This window comes from Echiichthys vipera (assembly GCF_963691815.1).
Source record: "Echiichthys vipera genome assembly, chromosome: 11".
NCBI lineage: Eukaryota > Metazoa > Chordata > Actinopteri > Perciformes > Trachinidae > Echiichthys > Echiichthys vipera.
Window position 1 is genome coordinate 5,043,048 of NC_139836.1, and position 19,956 is coordinate 5,063,003.

The window sequence follows — 19,956 nt, forward strand, 5'->3', positions numbered from 1 at the left end:
TCACACTCAGGGTCAGACATCAGAACCAGCAACCAGCCAAATGCTGCGGTTAAATAGTTTAATTTTACATTTCTTCTTAAAGGGCCAGGTCATGTAAAACTCAAAAAGCTATAAGTTATTAGTCAAGGGCGGCACGGTGGTTTAGTGGTTAGCACTGTCGCCTCACAGCAGGAGGGTTTCCGGTTTGAATCCCGGCTGGGGCCCTCCTGTGTGGAGTTAGCATGTTCTCCCCATGTCTGCGCGGGTTTTCTCCGGGTTCTCCGGTTTCCTCCCACAGTCCAAAGACGTGCAGGTGTTCGGTTCATTGATGACTCTAAATCACCCGTAGGTGTGAATGGTTGTCTGTCTCTGTTCGTCTCTATGTGTCCTGTGATAGACTGGCGTCCTGTCCAGGGTGTGCCCCGCCTCACACCTGATGTCAGCTGGGATCGGCTCCAGCCCCCCACGACCCCGATAGGGACAAGATGATGAAGAGGATGGATGGATGAAAGTTATAAGTCAAAAGATTTATTTGAGATAGAGCTTCTATCCCATTTCATATATGAACACATGGTAAGGCCTACCTTTGTATACTGCTGTGTGAGTGTTTTCTTATTTTATTGACAACTTAAGTGCAAAACGTAAACTCAAAATATCTCACGTCAGATTTTCTGAAAAGTTTGAGTTACCATGTGCTTAATATGATTCATTTTGATATCATGATATATGATTTAATCACGACACGATTCCATCTAAAGACAATAAATTCAATTATTGCCCAGCCCTAATTTGAGATATAATACAATGGAAGTGAATGGGATTAGAACAACAAAAAAATGTATTTCCAGATACAATGTCCCCATGAAGTGACACCTGGACTATCCTGAGCAACTAGGGTTGTTTTTCTCTGGAAGGACACATTGCTGTTGCAGCTAAATGTTATTTTTCAGTGCACAAAGGTGAACTACTAATCTCTAGAGACTTTAAGTTTGAACATTTCTTAACATATTCTAGATGTCATCCAGAGTTTTAAGGAGACCTATCATGCTTTTCCTTATTTTTTGCCATATATATAACGTTACAATGTTGGATGTTCATATAAAACGTGGCCGGAGCTTCAAATACTGAGGGAAACATATGTATCAGAGGTAAAAGTGAAAAAACTTTCAACAGTGAAAAAACAGAATTCAGAATTCCTTTTAATTGGCACCAAATCAACCCTCTCAAAAACTGACAGTTTCTCCCTCACCATTGACCATTCCTCTGTCTCCCCCTCCCCTCAGGTTAAGAGTCTGGGTGTCATTCTCGACAGCACGTTATCATTCCAATCCCATATCAACAACATCACCCGGTCTGCCTACTTCCACCTACGCAATATTAATCGCCTCCGCCCCTCCCTTTCTCCTCACTCCACTGCAATTCTTGTACACAGCCTTGTCACCTCCCGTATCGACTACTGTAACTCCCTTCTCTTCGGTCTACCTTACAAACACCTCCATAAACTCCAACTGGTTCAGAACTCTGCAGCTCGGATCATCACCAGAACCCCCTCCATCCACCACATCACCCCTGTTCCGCAGCAACTCCACTGGCTCCCGGTCAAACTCCGCATCGAATTCAAAATACTCCTGTTTACCTTCAAGGCCATCCACAACCTCTCCCCTCCTTATCTGTCTGAACTCCTCAACATCGCCACCCCTTCCCGTTCCCTCAGATCTGCCTCCTCTGTCCACCTCTCTGTCCCCCCCGCCCGCCTTGTCACCATGGGGAGCAGGGCTTTCAGCCGTTCTGCCCCCCCAACTCTGGAACGCACTTCCACCGGATCTCAGGATCTTGGACTCTTTCACACACTTCAAATCAAAACTAAAAACTCACCTATTCCGGACTGCCTACCCCACTTAACCATCCATATTGTCTTTTCTTATCTGTTTTGTATTTCCTTCTTAGTGTTTTTATCTATTTTATTTATTTTTATCTATTTTGCAATTGTACGGTGTCCTCGAGTGCCCAGAGAGGCGCCCTCAAATTAAATGTATTATTATTATTATTATTATTAAAAGGATTTCAGACCGTCCTGAGCGCTCAACTGTTACAACTGTTTTTTTTCTACTCTTGCCTCAAAGTGAGCTGGATTTCTTTATATGGCCTTCTGCTCCAGACACCCTAGTGCAGTGTGCATTACATACACTAATCTTGGTTTCTGATGTTACTTTGTCCCTAATTTTAGATCACATCCCTGCTGGAACATGTCCGGTTGTGTAGTTTTTGGTTTAGGTGATTTTCATACAAAAGATGGCGGCGCGTGTAGACGCAGCGACCTCTCGCTCTCACGAACAAAATTTCGATTCCTTGTATGTCTTGTTCATGTGAAGAATTAACAATAAAGATGACTTTGACTTTGATAGTAGAACGTGCTGCTCTCTTCCCTTACAGTTAGTCCCGGGCTAACTGTACAGTACAGAGCAGACTTGGCTTTATTGGGAGGGGATCTTAAAGGGTCGGACGCTACATCAGAGAGTCTCAGGCCCTGTTTACACGAAAACGCTCGCAGGTGGAAAACGATTTTTACCAGATGTGCCTTTGTTGTAAAGGGGTAAAAATGCAAAAGTGTGCTCTGATCTGCTCACGCTGGCTCACGTGGCGTACGTGTTTCTGTAACATCCGTGTACAGAGTTCAGGTAAACAACAACAAACATGTGGGACTGTTTCCATGAGTGGGACATTCAAGTGTCCTGGGTGGAGCTGAGGCGGTGGGAGGTCGCAGACCGTGCTGCAGATCCCTGTCACACTGTACGGCGTCCTGCTTCTCCGCTGTTAGGGAGAGAAGGAGATGGACGTTTCTACGCATGCACCAGCTCTGGGTGCTGTTGTGTGGCAGTGCTTCACAGCTCCACGTAGACACCTGACGTGCACACTACATCCAATTTCACACACTTTTGAGTCACCGAATACATGCAGATTTCCCCCCAAAGAAGCTCGACGCTCGTCTAAACATGAGAACGCAGCGCCACTTTTGCGTTTCCTTCATCTGCATCTAAACAGGGTCTCAGACAGAAAGTGGAGACAGGTGAAGCAGCCATGAGCAATTTGAGAAAACACTGTTTTTTTTAACGTTAAAGCCTATAAACATGTAGCAGAAACACAAGATACATGTATAAACCTGAAACTAAGTTGAGTCTGAGTAGGTCCACTCTAAATCTTCTCAAGATTTAATTTTGGTTTAACTGGTTTAGACAGTTCATGTTCCCATTCTACATTATCATTAACCTTGTTCTTTATTGAGTTCAGTGAAAACGCGACTTCAGTTCATCTGTCAAAGGCCACAACAGGCCTTTTCCCCAGCAGACATGAGAAAAAGGCCTTGTGGCTCCATAAATGACTGTGAACTATTACGTTTCACTGCATCATTTTGCAGGTAAAATATTGCACGGCCTCTCACCAGGGTCGAAGAGCTCAGGGTGGTTCCATTCCTTCTCATCGTGGTGCAGAGACCACACGTTGATGATGACTCGAGCTCCTCTCCTCACTGAGAACTCCCCGATGCTACAGAGCAGCAGACACATAGAGGATCAGTGTTCTCTCAGACTGTGCGTGTCTGTGCATCAAACACATTGCTTTGTAAAGATGAAATGATAAGCACAGTTCTCCAGAATCATGCCAGTGTCAGTCCAGTTATGTTACACACTTAAGCTGTGTTCCAAATCGTTCCCTCTCATAGGAGTAGTGCACTATATAGTGTGTGTACGCCATTTTGTAGTGGTGTTCAAATTCTCTGTGGTTAATTTCATTCACTATATAGTCCACTATAAAATATCCACAATGCACAGCTCATTTGAGTGTACATATGGTGTGCGTTACGAACAACCGTTACGAACGACCGTTACGAACAACTGTTACGAACAACCATTACAAGCAACCATTACTCACCAGCTGACTAGATCCTCATGAGCTTACTGCTGTTACTCACTCATGAAATAAATGAACCCTGGGCTATTACAGCTCCTAATCAGGACACACAACCATTGCACTTTTTAATAAACACTATATAGGGAATAGTGAATGAGTGAGGGAACGGTTTCGAACACAGCTCCAGTTAGTACAACGTAACTGGCGTGTAACAGTGAATGAGGGTCATGTGTTGAGTACCTGGTGTCACTGAGGGCTACATGGGGGATGAGCAGAGGGGACACAGGGCGGATCCGTAACACCTCCCTGATGGTGGCCTCCAGGTAGGGGAGACTGCCTCTGTCACTGAGCTGGGGGGACCGGTCCCCCCCCACCTTACTGTCCAGCTCCTCCTGGATACGCCTCTGCACCTAAACACACACACAGAGTCTGAAATATCCATGTTCTGCACTAGGATTACTCTGTATGACAAAAATCTGAATTATTCTGGTCAATACTGAGATCACAATAATTTATCATTATTTTTATTTTTTGAAAACTTGTTTTTACTGTATTAAATACATAGTATAAAAGTAATACATATAGTAAAAATTAAAAAATAAATGGTATGGACATTGTAGTGCACTGTCACAACCTACTAAAAACTGAAACACATACATATACTAAACATATATTCAAAGTTTTAGTCAATGATATCCAACATAGTGTGTCAGTAAGTCATGAAAAAGCATCACTGTGAAACAGAATGCAGCACAATTCTTGTTTTATCTTGATTATCTTGTTTTCAGGATGTTTGAAAGTCTGACTCCTGACTGAAAATATAAATCCATTAATCTCCCAGCCCTACATACGCTCTATCAATGTGTTCTTATCAGGGTTTTGAAAAGTTTCACAAATTCACATAATGAATTTCACACTTTTTTAAAGAAATATATCACTTTTTCACATTTTCAACCGTTATTGGATATTAAACAGATGGGGCCTTAACAATTCGTCTCTCACACTTTACACACTCACAGGTGCTCGTGTCTTCTTATAAACCTTGTGGCCTTTTAATTAGTTCTGTCACCACAGATGTTTTGTGGGGACACTGTTGAGAATGTAGAGTTGACCAGTATCAGAAATGCTCTTGATGCTGCCTTAAATGCTGGTATCGTATCTGTGAGTATGTGAGTCTACGCACCTATCCAATACAACGTTACTTTGCCCAGACAAAAATATTTTAAAGGAGGTAGTTTATGCTCATTTCCTGTTACTGTCAAACTAAATAATAAAAGGCAGTTCTATTGCATTCATTCTCTCTATTTTTTTGGTTCCTTTTCTTTCTTTATAAGCAATCAAAAAGGAGAGCAGTGATAAAGACACTAAACCACCTAACCCCATAACTGACTGTGACAGGCTAACACACTTTCTTCTCCAGGACTCACATGAGGAGAAGTGACATATCTATGGGCGCGATCACACTATCCTTTTGGCCGCGGCCAAAACCGGTTTTTCAGCTAAAGCCTAGTACCTTTGTGCAGTGTGAGTGCACCCGCTCCGCGCACAACTGTGGCCAGCGGACCGTCCACGGCCCGCTTGAAAGAGGTGGGCTTTAGCGGAGCCGTTTGCACATGTACGAGCACGAGCGTGCGCACGTGTACGAGCACGAGCACGAGCCCTACGGCAGTAGCTCTATGTCCGCCTGTTCGGACATGTAAATAGAAGGACGAACCATGCGCGGACATTTAACAACAACAACAATGGCGGTGAAAGGTTCACGTTGATGTGATGCGGAGGTGGAGTGTTTACTGCAGATTTGGTCGGATGAAAATATTCAAAAACAGTCGACAAGACGCACAAAAACTCCGAGGTCTATGGAAAGATTTGTAAACAAAGCCACACACACGCGATCAATGCGTTTGACGTGTTACGGCGTGATGACGTATGGACAGCAAGAAGCATTGGCCGAGGCCCTGGCAGTGTGAGTACAAACGGGGCTGGGGCGCGGGGGGGAGAGGGAGGGGGGACAAGTACCCTAAAGTCCGGGTCTCGGTCCGGGAGGACAGTGTGATCACGCCCTATGAGATCCTAAACTGTGGAAATGAAAGAACTCGTATCAATGGAATGAGATCAGCATCTAGTGGACTATAGAGGAACTGCAGATCATGTCAAAATGGGTTCTGTCCACAGTCAGAAAATGACAAAAACTGAAAACCCAGCCCCAACATTTGGCTAAACTGTAACTAAGGGCCCATCCACATGAAGACTGTTTTCCTGTAACTGCACACCTTTAGTATTGTTTTGGTCGACCATCCACATGAAGCCAGTGTTATCGGAGCCTGAAAACGGGATCTTTTGAAACCAGGTCCCAGAGTGGGAAGATTTGAAAACACCCCCATGGCGTTGTCGTCTGGATGGTGAAACCTCAGACTTTGTTAAAAGATGTCGTCACCGCCCACCTCCGACTTCTAACCCTCATGGTGACACATAACAACAGTTAACAGTGCGGCTGCGTGAGAGGAGAGAGATGGACCCATAGACTGTTTACTGAACTGGAGAAACAGAAAACGAAGCACCAATGGGCTCCTTCCTTTGGGGTCGACTTTGGTAATCCCCTTGAATGGACTTTACTATGAAGGGAGCTGGTACAGGGGCCAGTAGGTAAGCCTTTAAAACACTCTTGCTCAGAGTGAAACTCTGGGTTCACTAACTACGTTGTTGGTGCTTTGTTTTCTGTGTAGGGACTCTTCTCATGCTGCTGCAGAGGTTTGCTGTTATTTTCAGCAGCATTAGTGGTTGAAAAAGACCTTTGAATGCCTTCACCGTACTGCCCCGAGCTATTCACTATTAGCCACGTCCGGCTGTTAGCGACTCTCTGGGATATCTCCGTTAATAATTGTTACATATGAAAAACTGTCTCGATGGCTAATTTGATGTATGTGAGTGTCAAAAAGACTATGAGATGATTTTACGCCAGAATTACACTTTAAGCTAAATAAAAGCATTCCATCATGTAAACACATAAAGTATGGAGGGGAAACAGCGCTTCTGCTCCAGCCTTACCTGTGGGTGACGGATGAGGTAGATGATGGCCCACTTGAGCACAGTGGTGGTTGTCTCCACACCGGCTCCAAAGATGTCTCCCACAGTCATGAGCAGGTGGTCGTCACTGAGGCCCACAGGCTCTGCGCCGATCTCGGCAGTGTTGTTGTTGTCAGCGCTGCGCTTGGCTCTCAGCAGAGCGTCCAGCAGGTCCCTCTGCACGTGGTCACTGTAGTCTGCCTGGGAGGGGGCCCCACGTCACTATGCACTCATAGTATACAGTATATATTTGATGGACTTTACTTTAGGCTGCTAGAGCAACTTAAAATGTTAATATGTATCACAATAATAATCACAGCCAGTGTTTTCTACTTGACTGAGACAGGGGCTCTCTTCATGAGGTAAAGGTTTGAATCCCTGTAGACCGTACGGCCTCAGACAGGGGCTCTCTTCATGAGGTAAAGGTTTGAATCCCTGTAGACCGTACGGCCTCAGACAGGGGCGCTCTTCATGAGGTAAAGGTTTGAATCCATGTAGACCGTACGGCCTCAGACAGGGGCACTCTTCATGAGGTAAAGGTTTGAATCCATGTAGACCGTACGGCCTCAGACAGGGGCGCTCTCCATGAGGTAAAGGTTTGAATCCACGTAGACCGTACGGCCTCAGACAGGGGCGCTCTTCATGAGGTAAAGGTTTGAATCCATGTAGACCGTACGGCCTCAGACAGGGGCGCTCTTCATGAGGTAAAGGTCTGAATCCATGTAGACCGTACGGCCTCAGACAGGGGCGCTCTTCATGAGGTAAAGGTTTGAATCCATGTAGACCGTACGTCCTCAGACAGGGGCGCTCTTCATGAGGTAAAGGTTTGAATCCATGTAGACCGTACGGCCTCAGACAGCGGCGCTCTTCATGAGGTAAAGGTTTGAATCCATGTAGACCGTACGGCCTCAGACAGGGGCGCTCTTCATGAGGTAAAGGTTTGAATCCATGTAGACTGTACGGCCTCAGACAGGGGCGCTCTTAATGAGGTAAAGGTTTGAATCCATGTAGACGTACGGCCTCAGACAGGGGCGCTCTTTATGAGGTAAAGGTTTGAATCCATGTAGACCGTACAGCCTCAGACAGGGACGCTCTTCATGAGGTAAAGGTTTGAATCCATGTAGACCGTACAGCCTCAGACAGGGGCACTCTTCATGAGGTAAAGGTTTGAATCCATGTAGACGTACGGCCTCAGACAGGGGCGCTCTTCATGAGGTAAAGGTTTGAATCCATGTAGACCCTACGGCCTCAGACAGGGGCGCTCTTCATGAGGTAAAGGTTTGAATCCATGTAGACCCTACGGCCTCAGACAGGGGCGCTCTTCATGAGGTAAAGGTTTGAATCCATGTAGACCGCACGGATTCAGTCAGGGGCACTCTTCATGAGGTAAAGGTTTGAATCCATGTAGACCGTACGGCCTCAGTCAGGGGCGCTCTCCATGAGGTAAAGGTTTGAATCCATGTAGACCGTACGGCCTCAGACAGGGGCGCTCTTCCTGAGGTAAAGGTTTGAATCCATGTAGACCGTACAGCCTCAGACAGGGGCGCTCTTCATGAGGTAAAGGTTTGAATCCATGTAGACTGTACGGCCTCAGACAGGGGCGCTCTTCATGAGGTAAAGGTTTGAATCCATGTAGACGTACGGCCTCAGACAGGGGCGCTCTTCATGAGGTAAAGGTTTGAATCCATGTAGACCGTACGGCCTCAGACAGGGGCACTCTTCATGAGGTAAAGGTTTGACTCCGCGTAGACCGTATGGCCTCAGACAGGGGCACTCTTCATGAGGTAAAGGTTTGAATCCCTGTAGACCGTACGGCCTCAGACAGGGGCGCTCTTCATGAGGTAATGGTTTGAATCCCTGTAGACCGTACGGCCTCAGACAGGGGCGCTCTTCATGAGGTAAAGGTTTGAATCCATGTAGACCGTACGGCCTCAGACAGGGGCGCTCTTCATGAGGTAAAGGTTTGAATCCATGTAGACTGTACGGCCTCAGACAGGGGCGCTCTTTATGAGGTAAAGGTTTGAATCCATGTAGACCGTACGGCCTCAGACAGGGGCGCTCTTCATGAGGTAAAGGTTTGAATCCCTGTAGACCGTACGGCCTCAGACAGGGGAGCTCTTCATGAGGTAAAGGTTTGAATCCCTGTAGACCGTACGGCCTCAGACAGGGGCGCTCTTCATGAGGTAAAGGTTTGAATCCATGTAGACCGTACGGCCTCAGACAGGGGAGCTCTTCATGAGGTAAAGGTTTGAATCCCTGTAGACCGTACGGCCTCAGACAGGGGCGCTCTTCATGAGGTAAAGGTTTGAATCCCTGTAGACCGTACGGCCTCAGACAGGGGCGCTCTTCATGAGCTAAAGGTTTGAATGACAGCTCCCATTCAAGCATGTGCATACTGGAGGGAGACGCCCCCTCTGCTAGATGATGAAACCGGATTTATCTATAGCAATTTACTTTGTTTTGATTCATTTCTTATTATCTTACTGCTCATTTTTTAGAATTGGTTAAATATGTTATACATTGTATTGTATTATAATTTGTGTATCTTTGCAGAGTCATATCGATGTGAACTCCACAATGAAAAGATTGATTATTATTCCAGCTCAATAATTCCATATCAGCCGCCATATTGGTAATCTCTAGACTTTCCCCACTAAAATGGGTCTTAGTATTGGCCTCAATGATCTCATATCAGTCAGGCCCTTCAAAAATGATAATGATTGTTTTTTTTGTTCATATTTCATGAGTCAATAAAAAAAGAAAAATGAAATAAAGGAGCTGGGGACATACAGTAGCTGGGTAGAGGTCATAAACTGCTGTGTATTTCCAGAAATCTTCCTTAATCACAATCTTAACCCAGTTAAATATTGCTTTCTCAATGTAAACTCCATGTCCACTCCATTCTCCTTATAATTACTAACAACTGACTTACGTTTCCAGGAACGTCCCTGAGACTTTAGAGTTACAAACTGTTCACCCTTAAATCACAACCATCTGTACCTCAGTGACAGTGCAGAGCGTTTTATTAACGAGAGGCCAACTGTACCTTGTGTTCATCATATTTCTTCTGTAGAAGTTCGTCTCGGATTGAAACACAATGCTTCAGAAGACGCAGGTCTGCATTAGGAAAAATCTGTGACAAAGAGAGACACATGTCATACAACACAGTGCTGTATGATGAAGTTAGTGTACATGATTTTAATACAAATTTGACCGAATCTCTATAATCAGTATGTTGCAATCCTCACTTTCTTCTTTCTTCTGATCTGAAGCTACAGTTGAGTCGCATGCTTTGAAGGTGTTAACAAAATAATAAAAAAAGACAGACTACATTTATTATAACTGCTGTAAACTGATGCTAATTACCAACTAGGAAGGACTGTTCTTCCAGCACCAAAGCTGCATGACACAAGATGCTTTTTGACAAACTTTATGGGATTTATGGAAAATGTGTGTCTTAAAGTCATAACCAGTAAAACTTTCAGACATGTTGTTTTTAGCGGCCTATGGCGGTAAGATGTAATTGCAGGCGAGCCTGTTCTTTCTTTTTTTTTGCTCTTTTGTAAACTTTATTGACACACATTCACCTCTACATTTCCAGTCCTTCCCCTATGTGTTACCCACTTAAACACACACACACACACACGTTACTACTTGCTCCTGACTCGAAAGTTCCCGATTTCCGATACATTTACAAGTGAACGCAGCATATCCAGCAGTGACGAGCTCCACTGACAGACCAACCTCTGTCAGCAGTGTCACTAACATGGCTGCTTATTTACATCTAGAGAGGGAATGTCTCACAGATTGTAATACTCAAAAAAGGCAACAAGTGCTTTCATTAGTGGGTCACATGATCATTCACCTCTGTTTTAACTCACTCTGTGAAAGATATAAACTAAACAGACAATTAAATAGATCACTGGTTCTCAAACTGTGGTACTTGTACCACTGGTGGTACTCAAACTCGAGAACCACCAGTGAGGTAAAGGATTGGATCACTCTAGTGGTACTTGAAGGAATCTAAAAAAAACCCCGGAAACATTAATTACTAAATTAATGTAATACTAAGAAAGTAATACGTTTGGCATTTCCTGTCATATTTTTCTTTCAATATCAGCCTGTTACATGGCCACGATCATGAATTACGAGCTAAACTGTGGTGGAAGAGAGTAAGTAGAGGTAAAATGATTGGTTTAAAAACTCTGACATGTCAGTTCTGATGCTAACCCTTTCTACAGCGTGGCTGTGGCTGAAGAAGAGTCAACAATAAATAATCTTCTGATAAGGAATAAACCTTCCTGTCCGTAGCTGAATAGTGTCTGCCTACACTGCTGTACTTGAACATCAGTCTTAGTGGTGGGACTAGAGAGAGCCTGATATTTTCTGAGGTGGTACTTCATGTGCAAAGTTTCAGAACCACTGAACTAGATGAACATCTAACAGATTATACCTTTAAGACAGCAGTTAGTTATTACTAGTTAACTGAACATCACCGTTTGCATACTATTGTTATTTCTACTGACAAACACCATCTTTCTAACTTTGACATTACTGCTCCACAGACGGATGCTGTCCGTTCATGTCTGTGGAGCTAAAAGACGATTATTTGAGTGTTGATATTCTCCCCAGCCAGACCGAACTAACATTATCTCCACCTTGCCTCAGAGCTGGAGTATGTCACCTTTAGTCATCAGAAAGTGTTTTTGCCAACTAATCATTTGAAGATTTCCTGGTTCCAGCATCGCAGCTTTGAGAGTTTGACAATATACTTTACAAAAACACCTAAAAAAATCAATACCTTTTATTGTTATACCGTTTAATAGTGCAGGCTATATTTAGAATCTCTTCACAGCTTTACCATCAGTTATCTCTGCTCTCATCAAAGCCCCCAGACACCACTGACAAAACAGTCATTTTGACTCAGAACACAGGAGCTGCTGGTAGTAATGTCCAAATGAAGCTTCATGAACCATTAGCCATTATGAGTCCACTAGCTGGAGCTCGCTGTTCCACAAAGGGTTAAAAACACACTGAATCACCATTCATTGAGCCCTTTTCTTTAAACCAAGAGCTCCATCTAGTGGACTCAACAAATACAACTAATGCTTCATGAAGCTGCATTTGGACACCACTAGCTGGTCTACTGCTGCCTCCATTGGTTAATTAGTTTAATTAGTTTTATAACTTTAAGACAGCAGCTAGTTATTACACAGTGAAAGTAATTAAGTATTAATAACACTGATAAAACACACTGATATCGAAAGATACTTGAATTGTGTCCCTGTATGTCTCTTGTGTGCTTCTATGTCCCTTGTTTGCTGCACTAATACAGTGTTCCTGTAGTCTACCTGTAACCAGGGGAAGATGTCCACCAGGCTGTCCTTTGCCACAGTGTCCACAATACCCTGACTGTAGCGCAGCATGGCCTCAAACTCGGGGTCTCCTCTGCGGTAGGAGGAGCTGAAGCAGAGCGAAGAGATGACGTTGGTGATGGCCCGAGTCAGCTCAGAAGACAGATCCAGGGCCAGTCCAGCAGCTGCTGCCTCAGACAGCATGGAGCACAGAGACTGGGCCTCTGCATAGACTGAGCAGGACACAGGCAGCAACGTTTACTCTCTTATTTTTACTCGTATGCTTCCTCTGTGAGTTCCACTGTTGTTAAAAACACATCAATGAGTCACACTATTGTACTGGGGAACATGTTCCTTCATTACCATAAACTCACACTGTAGTTTATTCTGACTTAATTCTATACGCGCACACACACACACACACACACACACACACACACACACACACACACACACACACACACACACACACACACACACACACACACACACACACACACACACACCATCCTGCTGACACAAATGCACACCAGAGCACCGAATGTGGAATCATCCGCTGCTTGAAATAGTACCCAACAAACGCACTATTGCCTGCTGTTTGATGGATAAAAAAAACTACAGTGAGCAGCTTTTAAGGAAATTACTGATGAAAATCTATATTTGTGCTTTTTAAGATTTCTGTTTTCAGCAGGGACCAACGGGCTCAGAGCTGAGAGCCACAGACAGGAAGTGAGGGGATGCAAACATGTTTGGGTCTTTGGAGCAGAACATCAAATGAACCCAATTTTAGTTGTCTAATGTCTGTGCAGCCACCTTCCAATGCTATCAAAAACGGTGAAGGAAACATTCAGAATTTTACTTAGTGTTTACTATGTAAAAGTAGCAATATCTCAAGGCAGAAATTAGGGATCGACAGATATGGATTCTTTAGGGCCAGTGCCGATACCCGTTTCTTTTTCATCAGCCTTGGCCGATGACCGATATGGACTGAGGATTTTCTTGAGCCGATATCTGGAGCCGATACTACTTTTGCTCCCTCAATTTACATCATAAAAATTACACAATGATGAAAACAGTTTCAATTTAAAAATAAGGAACATTTATTGAACTTAAAAAGGCGTCTCCAGCAACACAGAGCTGCCTGTGGACACCTGTCTGTAAATAATGCCGGGAAAAAACTATTGGCGAACAAAGCTGCCCGCATCGGCAGATACGATACGCCTAAAAACACAAATATCGGCTGATACGATACACCTAAAAACACAAATATCGGCAGATACGATACACCTAAAAAAAACAAATATTGGCTAATACGATACACCTAAAAAACACAAATATCTGCTGATACGATACGCCTAAAAACACAAATATCGGCTGATACGATACACCTAAAAACACAAATATCGGCAGATACGATACACCTAAAAAAAACAAATATTGGCTAATACGATACACCTAAAAACACAAATATCGGCAGATACGATACACCTAAAAAACACAAATATCTGCTGATACGATACGCCTAAAAACACAAATATCGGCAGATACGATACGCCTAAAAACACAAATATCGGCTGATACGATACGCCTAAAAACACAAATATTGGCTAATACGATACACCTAAAAAACACAAATATCGGCTGATACGATACACCTAAAAAACACAAATATCGGCAGATACGATACACCTAAAAAACACAAATATCTGCTGATACGATACACCTAAAAAACACAAATATCGGCTAATATGATACACCTAAAAATCACAAATATCGGCTAATATGATACACCTAAAAACACAAATATTGGCTAATACGATACACCTAAAAACACAAATATCGGCAGATACGATACACCTAAAAAACACAAATATCTGCTGATACGATACGCCTAAAAACACAAATATCGGCAGATACGATACACCTAAAAAACACAAATATCTGCTGATACGATACACCTAAAAAACACAAATATCGGCTGATACGATACACCTAAAAAACACAAATATCGGCTGATACGATACACCTAAAAAACACAAATATCGGCTGATACGATACACCTAAAAAACACAAATATCGGCTGATATGATACACCTAAAAAAAACAAATATCGGCTGATACGATACACCTAAAAAACACAAATATCGGCTGATACGATACACCTAAAAAACACAAATATTGGCTAATATAATACACCAAAAAAACACAAATATCGGCTGATACGATACACCTAAAAACACAAATATCGGCTGATACGATACACCTAAAAAACACAAATATTGGCTAATATGATACACCTAAAAAAAACAAATATCGGCTGATACGATACACCTAAAAAACACAAATATCGGCTGATACGATACACCTAAAAACACAAATATCGGCTGATACGATACACCTAAAAAACACAAATATCGGCTGATACGATACACCTAAAAAACACAAATATCGGCTGATACGATACACCTAATGAACACAAATATCGGCTGATACGATACACCTAAAAAACACAAATATCGGCTGATACGATACACCTAAAAAACACAAATATCGGCTGATACGATACGCCTAAAAACACAAATATTGGCTGATATGATACGCCTAAAAAGACAAATATCGGCTGATACGATACACCTAAAAACACAAATATCGGCAGATACGATACACCTAAAAAACACAAATATCGGCAGAAACGATACACCTAAAAAACACAAATATCGGCTAATATGATACACCTAAAAAACACAAATATCGGCTGATACGATACGCTTAAAAACACAAATATCGGCTGATACGATACACCTAAAAAACACAAATATCGGCTGATACGATACACCTAAAAAACACAAATATTGGCTAATATGATACACCTAAAAACACAAATATCGGCTGATACGATACACCTAAAAAACACAAATATTGGCTAATATGATACACCTAAAAACACAAATATCGGCTGATATGATACACCTAAAAAACACAAATATCGGCTGATACGATACACCTAAAAAACACAAATATTGGCTAATATGATACACCTAAAAAACACAAATATCGGCTAATATGATACACCTAAAAAACACAAATATCGGCTGATACGATACACCTAAAAAACACAAATATTGGCTGATATGATACACCTAAAAAACACAAATATCGGCTAATATGATACACCTAAAAACACAAATATCGGCTGATACGATACACCTAAAAAACACAAATATCGGCTAATATGATACACCTAAAAAACACAAATATTGGCAGATACGATACACCTAAAAACACAAATATCGGCTAATATGATACACCTAAAAAACACAAATATTGGCTAATATGATACACCTAAAAAACACAAATATCGGCTGATACGATACACCTAAAAAACACAAATATCGGCTGATACGATACACCTAAAAAACACAAATATCGGCTGATATGATACACCTAAAAAACACAAATATTGGCTGATACGATACACCTAAAAACACAAATATCGGCTGATACGATACACCTAAAAAACACAAATATTGGCTAATATGATACACCTAAAAAACACAAATATCGGCTGATACGATACACCTAAAAACACAAATATCGGCTGATACGATACACCTAAAAAACACAAATATTGGCTGATACGATACACTTAAAAAACACTAATATTGGCTAATACGATACACCTAAAAAACACAAATATCGGCAGATACGATACACCTAAAAAACACAAATATCGGCTGATACGATACACCTAAAAAACACAAATATCGGCTGATATGATACACCTAAAAAACACAAATATCGGCTAATATGATACACCTAAAAAACACTAATATTGGCTAATATGATACACCTAAAAAACACAAATATCGGCAGATACGATACACCTAAAAACACAAATATTGGCTAATATGATACACCTAAAAAACACAAATATCGGCTGATACGATACACCTAAAAAACACAAATATTGGCTGATACGATACACCTAAAAAACACAAATATCGGCTGATACGATACACCTAAAAAACACAAATATCGGCTAATATGATACACCTAAAAAACACAAATATCGGCTGATACGATACACCTAAAAAACACAAATATCGGCTAATATGATACACCTAAAAAACACAAATATCGGCTGATACGATACACCTAAAAAACACAAATATTGGCTAATATAATACACCAAAAAAACACAAATATCGGCTGATACGATACGCCTAAAAACACAAATATCGGCTGATACGATACACCAAAAAACACAAATATTGGCTGATACGATACACCTAAAAACACAAATATCGGCTGAAGCGATACACCTAAAAAACACATATATCGGCAGCCCGATTTATCGGTCTATCACTAGTAGAAATACTCCATAACATACTGCTGAACATTACTGACAATGGCAGCCACCCCTGCACACCGTCATCAGCAACCAGAGGGGCCTGTTCAGTTGAAGGCTGCTCCTGCCCAAGTGTAGGACCAACTCCTCACTCAGGGGGAGGAGGAAATAGGGTATATCTAGCTAAGAGTTGATTGTTTTACTGTTTATTGTCTACTTTCTATATTTCTGTTAGCTATTTTATTTTTTCGTACTTGATGTTTATCTTATCCTGTATTTTTTATACCTCCCTTGTGTTTTTGTAAGCTGCTGGAAATCCAGTTTCCTTGCGGGAGTTCATCCCAAAGGATCAATAAAGAGAAGACTAAGTCTAATTACAAGTAGCCCTGCATTCGAAATAAGGCGAGAAAGTACTCACAAAATGTGCTTTACTGTAAGTATTCAATGAGTCTTTATGTGACATGGCATTTCATGTCTTGGCTGGTTAAAGTAATTGTAACTACTTTATACACTGTCACTGGTATAAAAATGCATCACATTCTATAAGGTGATCATGTCACCTTGAACTTCAAAGTAACTGTCAAATAATAACTGTGATTTGATAGGGGCCATTGTGGGGGAAAAACAATGCAAGTAAGTAATGCAAGATATGTACAACTTTAAAATGGAAATGAACAGTAGGTAGGACGTTAGATTATGCAGAGTCATTGGGACGATGCTCATGCTTTGAGTGGAACAACATCATTTCGATTCACCTCTTTTGTTCCGACCCTTTGACCGATCATATGCCCATCTGTTTTAGACAGAACTTCCCATATTCATCATGTATACAGTCTGCGTAAGTGTTTGCCACAGTGTCAGGGGCACATACGTTTCATAACCCTCATGCTAAGTGAAAGTATTCATGTACTTACTGATCTTCTCGATGGAGGCAGTGCCCTCTCCAAACATGCACAGAGCTCCGTGCACTATTTTCCTATGGAATCTCCAGGTCGCACTGTAGTCTCCAAATGCGATGTCTTTCCCATCTCTGGTCAGAACGTCTGTGGTTACCTTCATCACACACAGGACGGGGGGTGGAAAAAAGGACAAAACATGAATGACTGCTGCTGCAGGAAGAGGAAGAAGACAGTGAAGAAGAGTTATACCCACAGTTCTGGGCCTTCCTGCAAATATCTTTCCCTTCTTCAGCAGGACTTCTTTGGCGTGTGTGTGCTGGTTGACGATGATGACGCAGTGGGAGCCCATCATTAGAGAGTACGTTTGTCCGTATTTTTCCTGCAGTTTTTGGAAAAGCACATGGGGAGGGTGTGGGCTGCGGAGACTCAGCAGACTGCCGATCAGGGGGAGCGCCGGGAGGTGGGGGGGCTCCTGGGGGCCACGGGCGGACATCCTGAGCTTCAACTGCAGCGCTAAAAAAGCCAGGCCCGCGGCAAAAAACACACACAGACACAGAAACCAAGCCATTTCCACAGCAGTGGGACCCTGACAGAGGGGTGTGTTTCAGTGAAGGCCAAGCTTCACAGAGAGGAGCTCTGCAGGGAGGCCCTGATCTGCTGCAGGGACATGCTTTTTATGCAGCTCCTTCAATGTCACATCCTTGACTCGGAATATTTAAGGCTAGGCCAATCTCAACAAGATAACGTGACGCTTGATTCATTGGAACCTTGCAGGAAATCACACGACACTCACGTTTCACTGTGTAGTCAGCACTCAGTATTTTACTGTATTGAAGAACAATAGATTATTTAACTTTCTGCAACTAAAAGGGATAGTTAAGTATATAAATAAAGTAAATATAGTATATGTAAATGTAAGTGGGGCCTGGAGTACTGACATGGAAGCCAATGTACTGTTGTGGACGGGGGCAGCACCTAAATGCATTTTAGACACCTAAAGAAGAATATCAGTGTAAGTGTACGCTATATTTAGAATATTTTCACTGCTTTACCTTGCTGTCAGACTGATGTTGCTACTGTAGGCTCTCGACAAAGCCTCCAGACACCCATGGATGGATTACTGAACCGGGCCCAGGGGCCCATAAAGTCAGGGGCTTTGACGCATAAAATGTTGCTGATAAAAAACACAAATGATCACAAAGAGATGCTTAATTACCACAAGTAAACAAAATGAGCCAAATGACCACAAAGAGAGAAAAGATGACAACAAGGACACAATGATTCAAAGTAGATGAAAAAAATGACCACAGAGATACAAAACCACAACATAGACACATAAAATGTCTAAAAATAGATGGAAAACCGCCAATGTATGATGCAAAATGACTACAAATAAAACAATTACAGAGATACAAAACAATTACAAAGACATACAAAACAACTTAAAATGGTTATAAAATGAGCACAAAGAGAAACAAAATGACGACAAAACGACTAAAAGTAGACTCTTTGAATTTGGCTGTTTTGTAGACAGAGTGGGGGGCCTCTGGATGTGCCCAGGGCCCCATTGTCTCATAATCCGTCCATGCAGACACCACTGACATAAACCGTCATTTCACCTCACACCTGCTGCCTCGATTGGTTCCTCAAACTAACTAACTGACTTTGACATTTCAAAGGGTTGGGAACTAACAAAACTAACCGATCGAGCCAGTGTTGGAACAGCAACTCCCCCACCGATGGACAAATTCAGACATATTCCTTTAAGATTTCCTCCCCAACTCTTTCTGACAGCTGTGGTTAATGCTTATTTGCTGTTCAAAACTGAACACACAAATCATGCGATCAATTTAGAAGATATGGTACACTGACCTACATGACTTCAAATGAGCTCCACCCAGAACAGCTGCATGAATACAACACCATAATTAGATAATGCATACTAATTAATCATACCTCTGTAGGTCTGGGCCCCTAAGAGCCAAATGTTGATAACTTACATAATGATTTAGTAGGCTTATTGATCACACTGTAGCATTTCTACCTATCTTTGAATAAACTACAGGATCATTTCAAACTGGAATCCCTCATCAGCATGGACTATTTCAAAAGCAGGATTAAGGACTTTTTAAATACAATTCGCACATGTTCTGTGTCTGAGCACTGATCTGCTTCTTTATTTTTAATGCTGTTTTATGATGTGTAGTTGTGTGTCATGTTTAGTTGTGTGTTGTTGTGGTCTGAAATGTGAAACTTGTGTGTTTATGCTGCTGTCTGATGTTAAATCTTAATGGGAATATTCCTGGTTAAATAAAGGGGAGTTAATGAAATGAAATGACTATTGATTAGAATAACCTGGTTATATATCAAATGTACGTGACAATGATGTAGAAATTAAAGTCCATTC

The 19,956-nt window shown here is 42.1% G+C and overlaps 1 protein-coding gene across 1 annotated transcript in view; it reads right to left on the reverse strand.

The window, feature by feature from the left end:
• cyp17a1 (cytochrome P450, family 17, subfamily A, polypeptide 1) overlaps nucleotides 1-18,117 on the reverse strand; it is a gene marked incomplete at both ends in the record, with an annotated part of 18,457 nt that extends 340 nt beyond the window's left edge. Inside the window, 7 exons of the mRNA XM_083922839.1 lie at nucleotides 3,419-3,522; nucleotides 4,126-4,295; nucleotides 6,931-7,149; nucleotides 9,995-10,081; nucleotides 12,300-12,535; nucleotides 17,565-17,703; nucleotides 17,803-18,117. Of these exons, the coding sequence (XP_083778965.1) occupies nucleotides 3,419-3,522; nucleotides 4,126-4,295; nucleotides 6,931-7,149; nucleotides 9,995-10,081; nucleotides 12,300-12,535; nucleotides 17,565-17,703; nucleotides 17,803-18,117 (1,270 nt within the window). The remainder of the gene's footprint in view (nucleotides 1-3,418; nucleotides 3,523-4,125; nucleotides 4,296-6,930; nucleotides 7,150-9,994; nucleotides 10,082-12,299; nucleotides 12,536-17,564; nucleotides 17,704-17,802) is intronic.
• Between the last annotated feature and the right edge of the window lie 1,839 nt (nucleotides 18,118-19,956).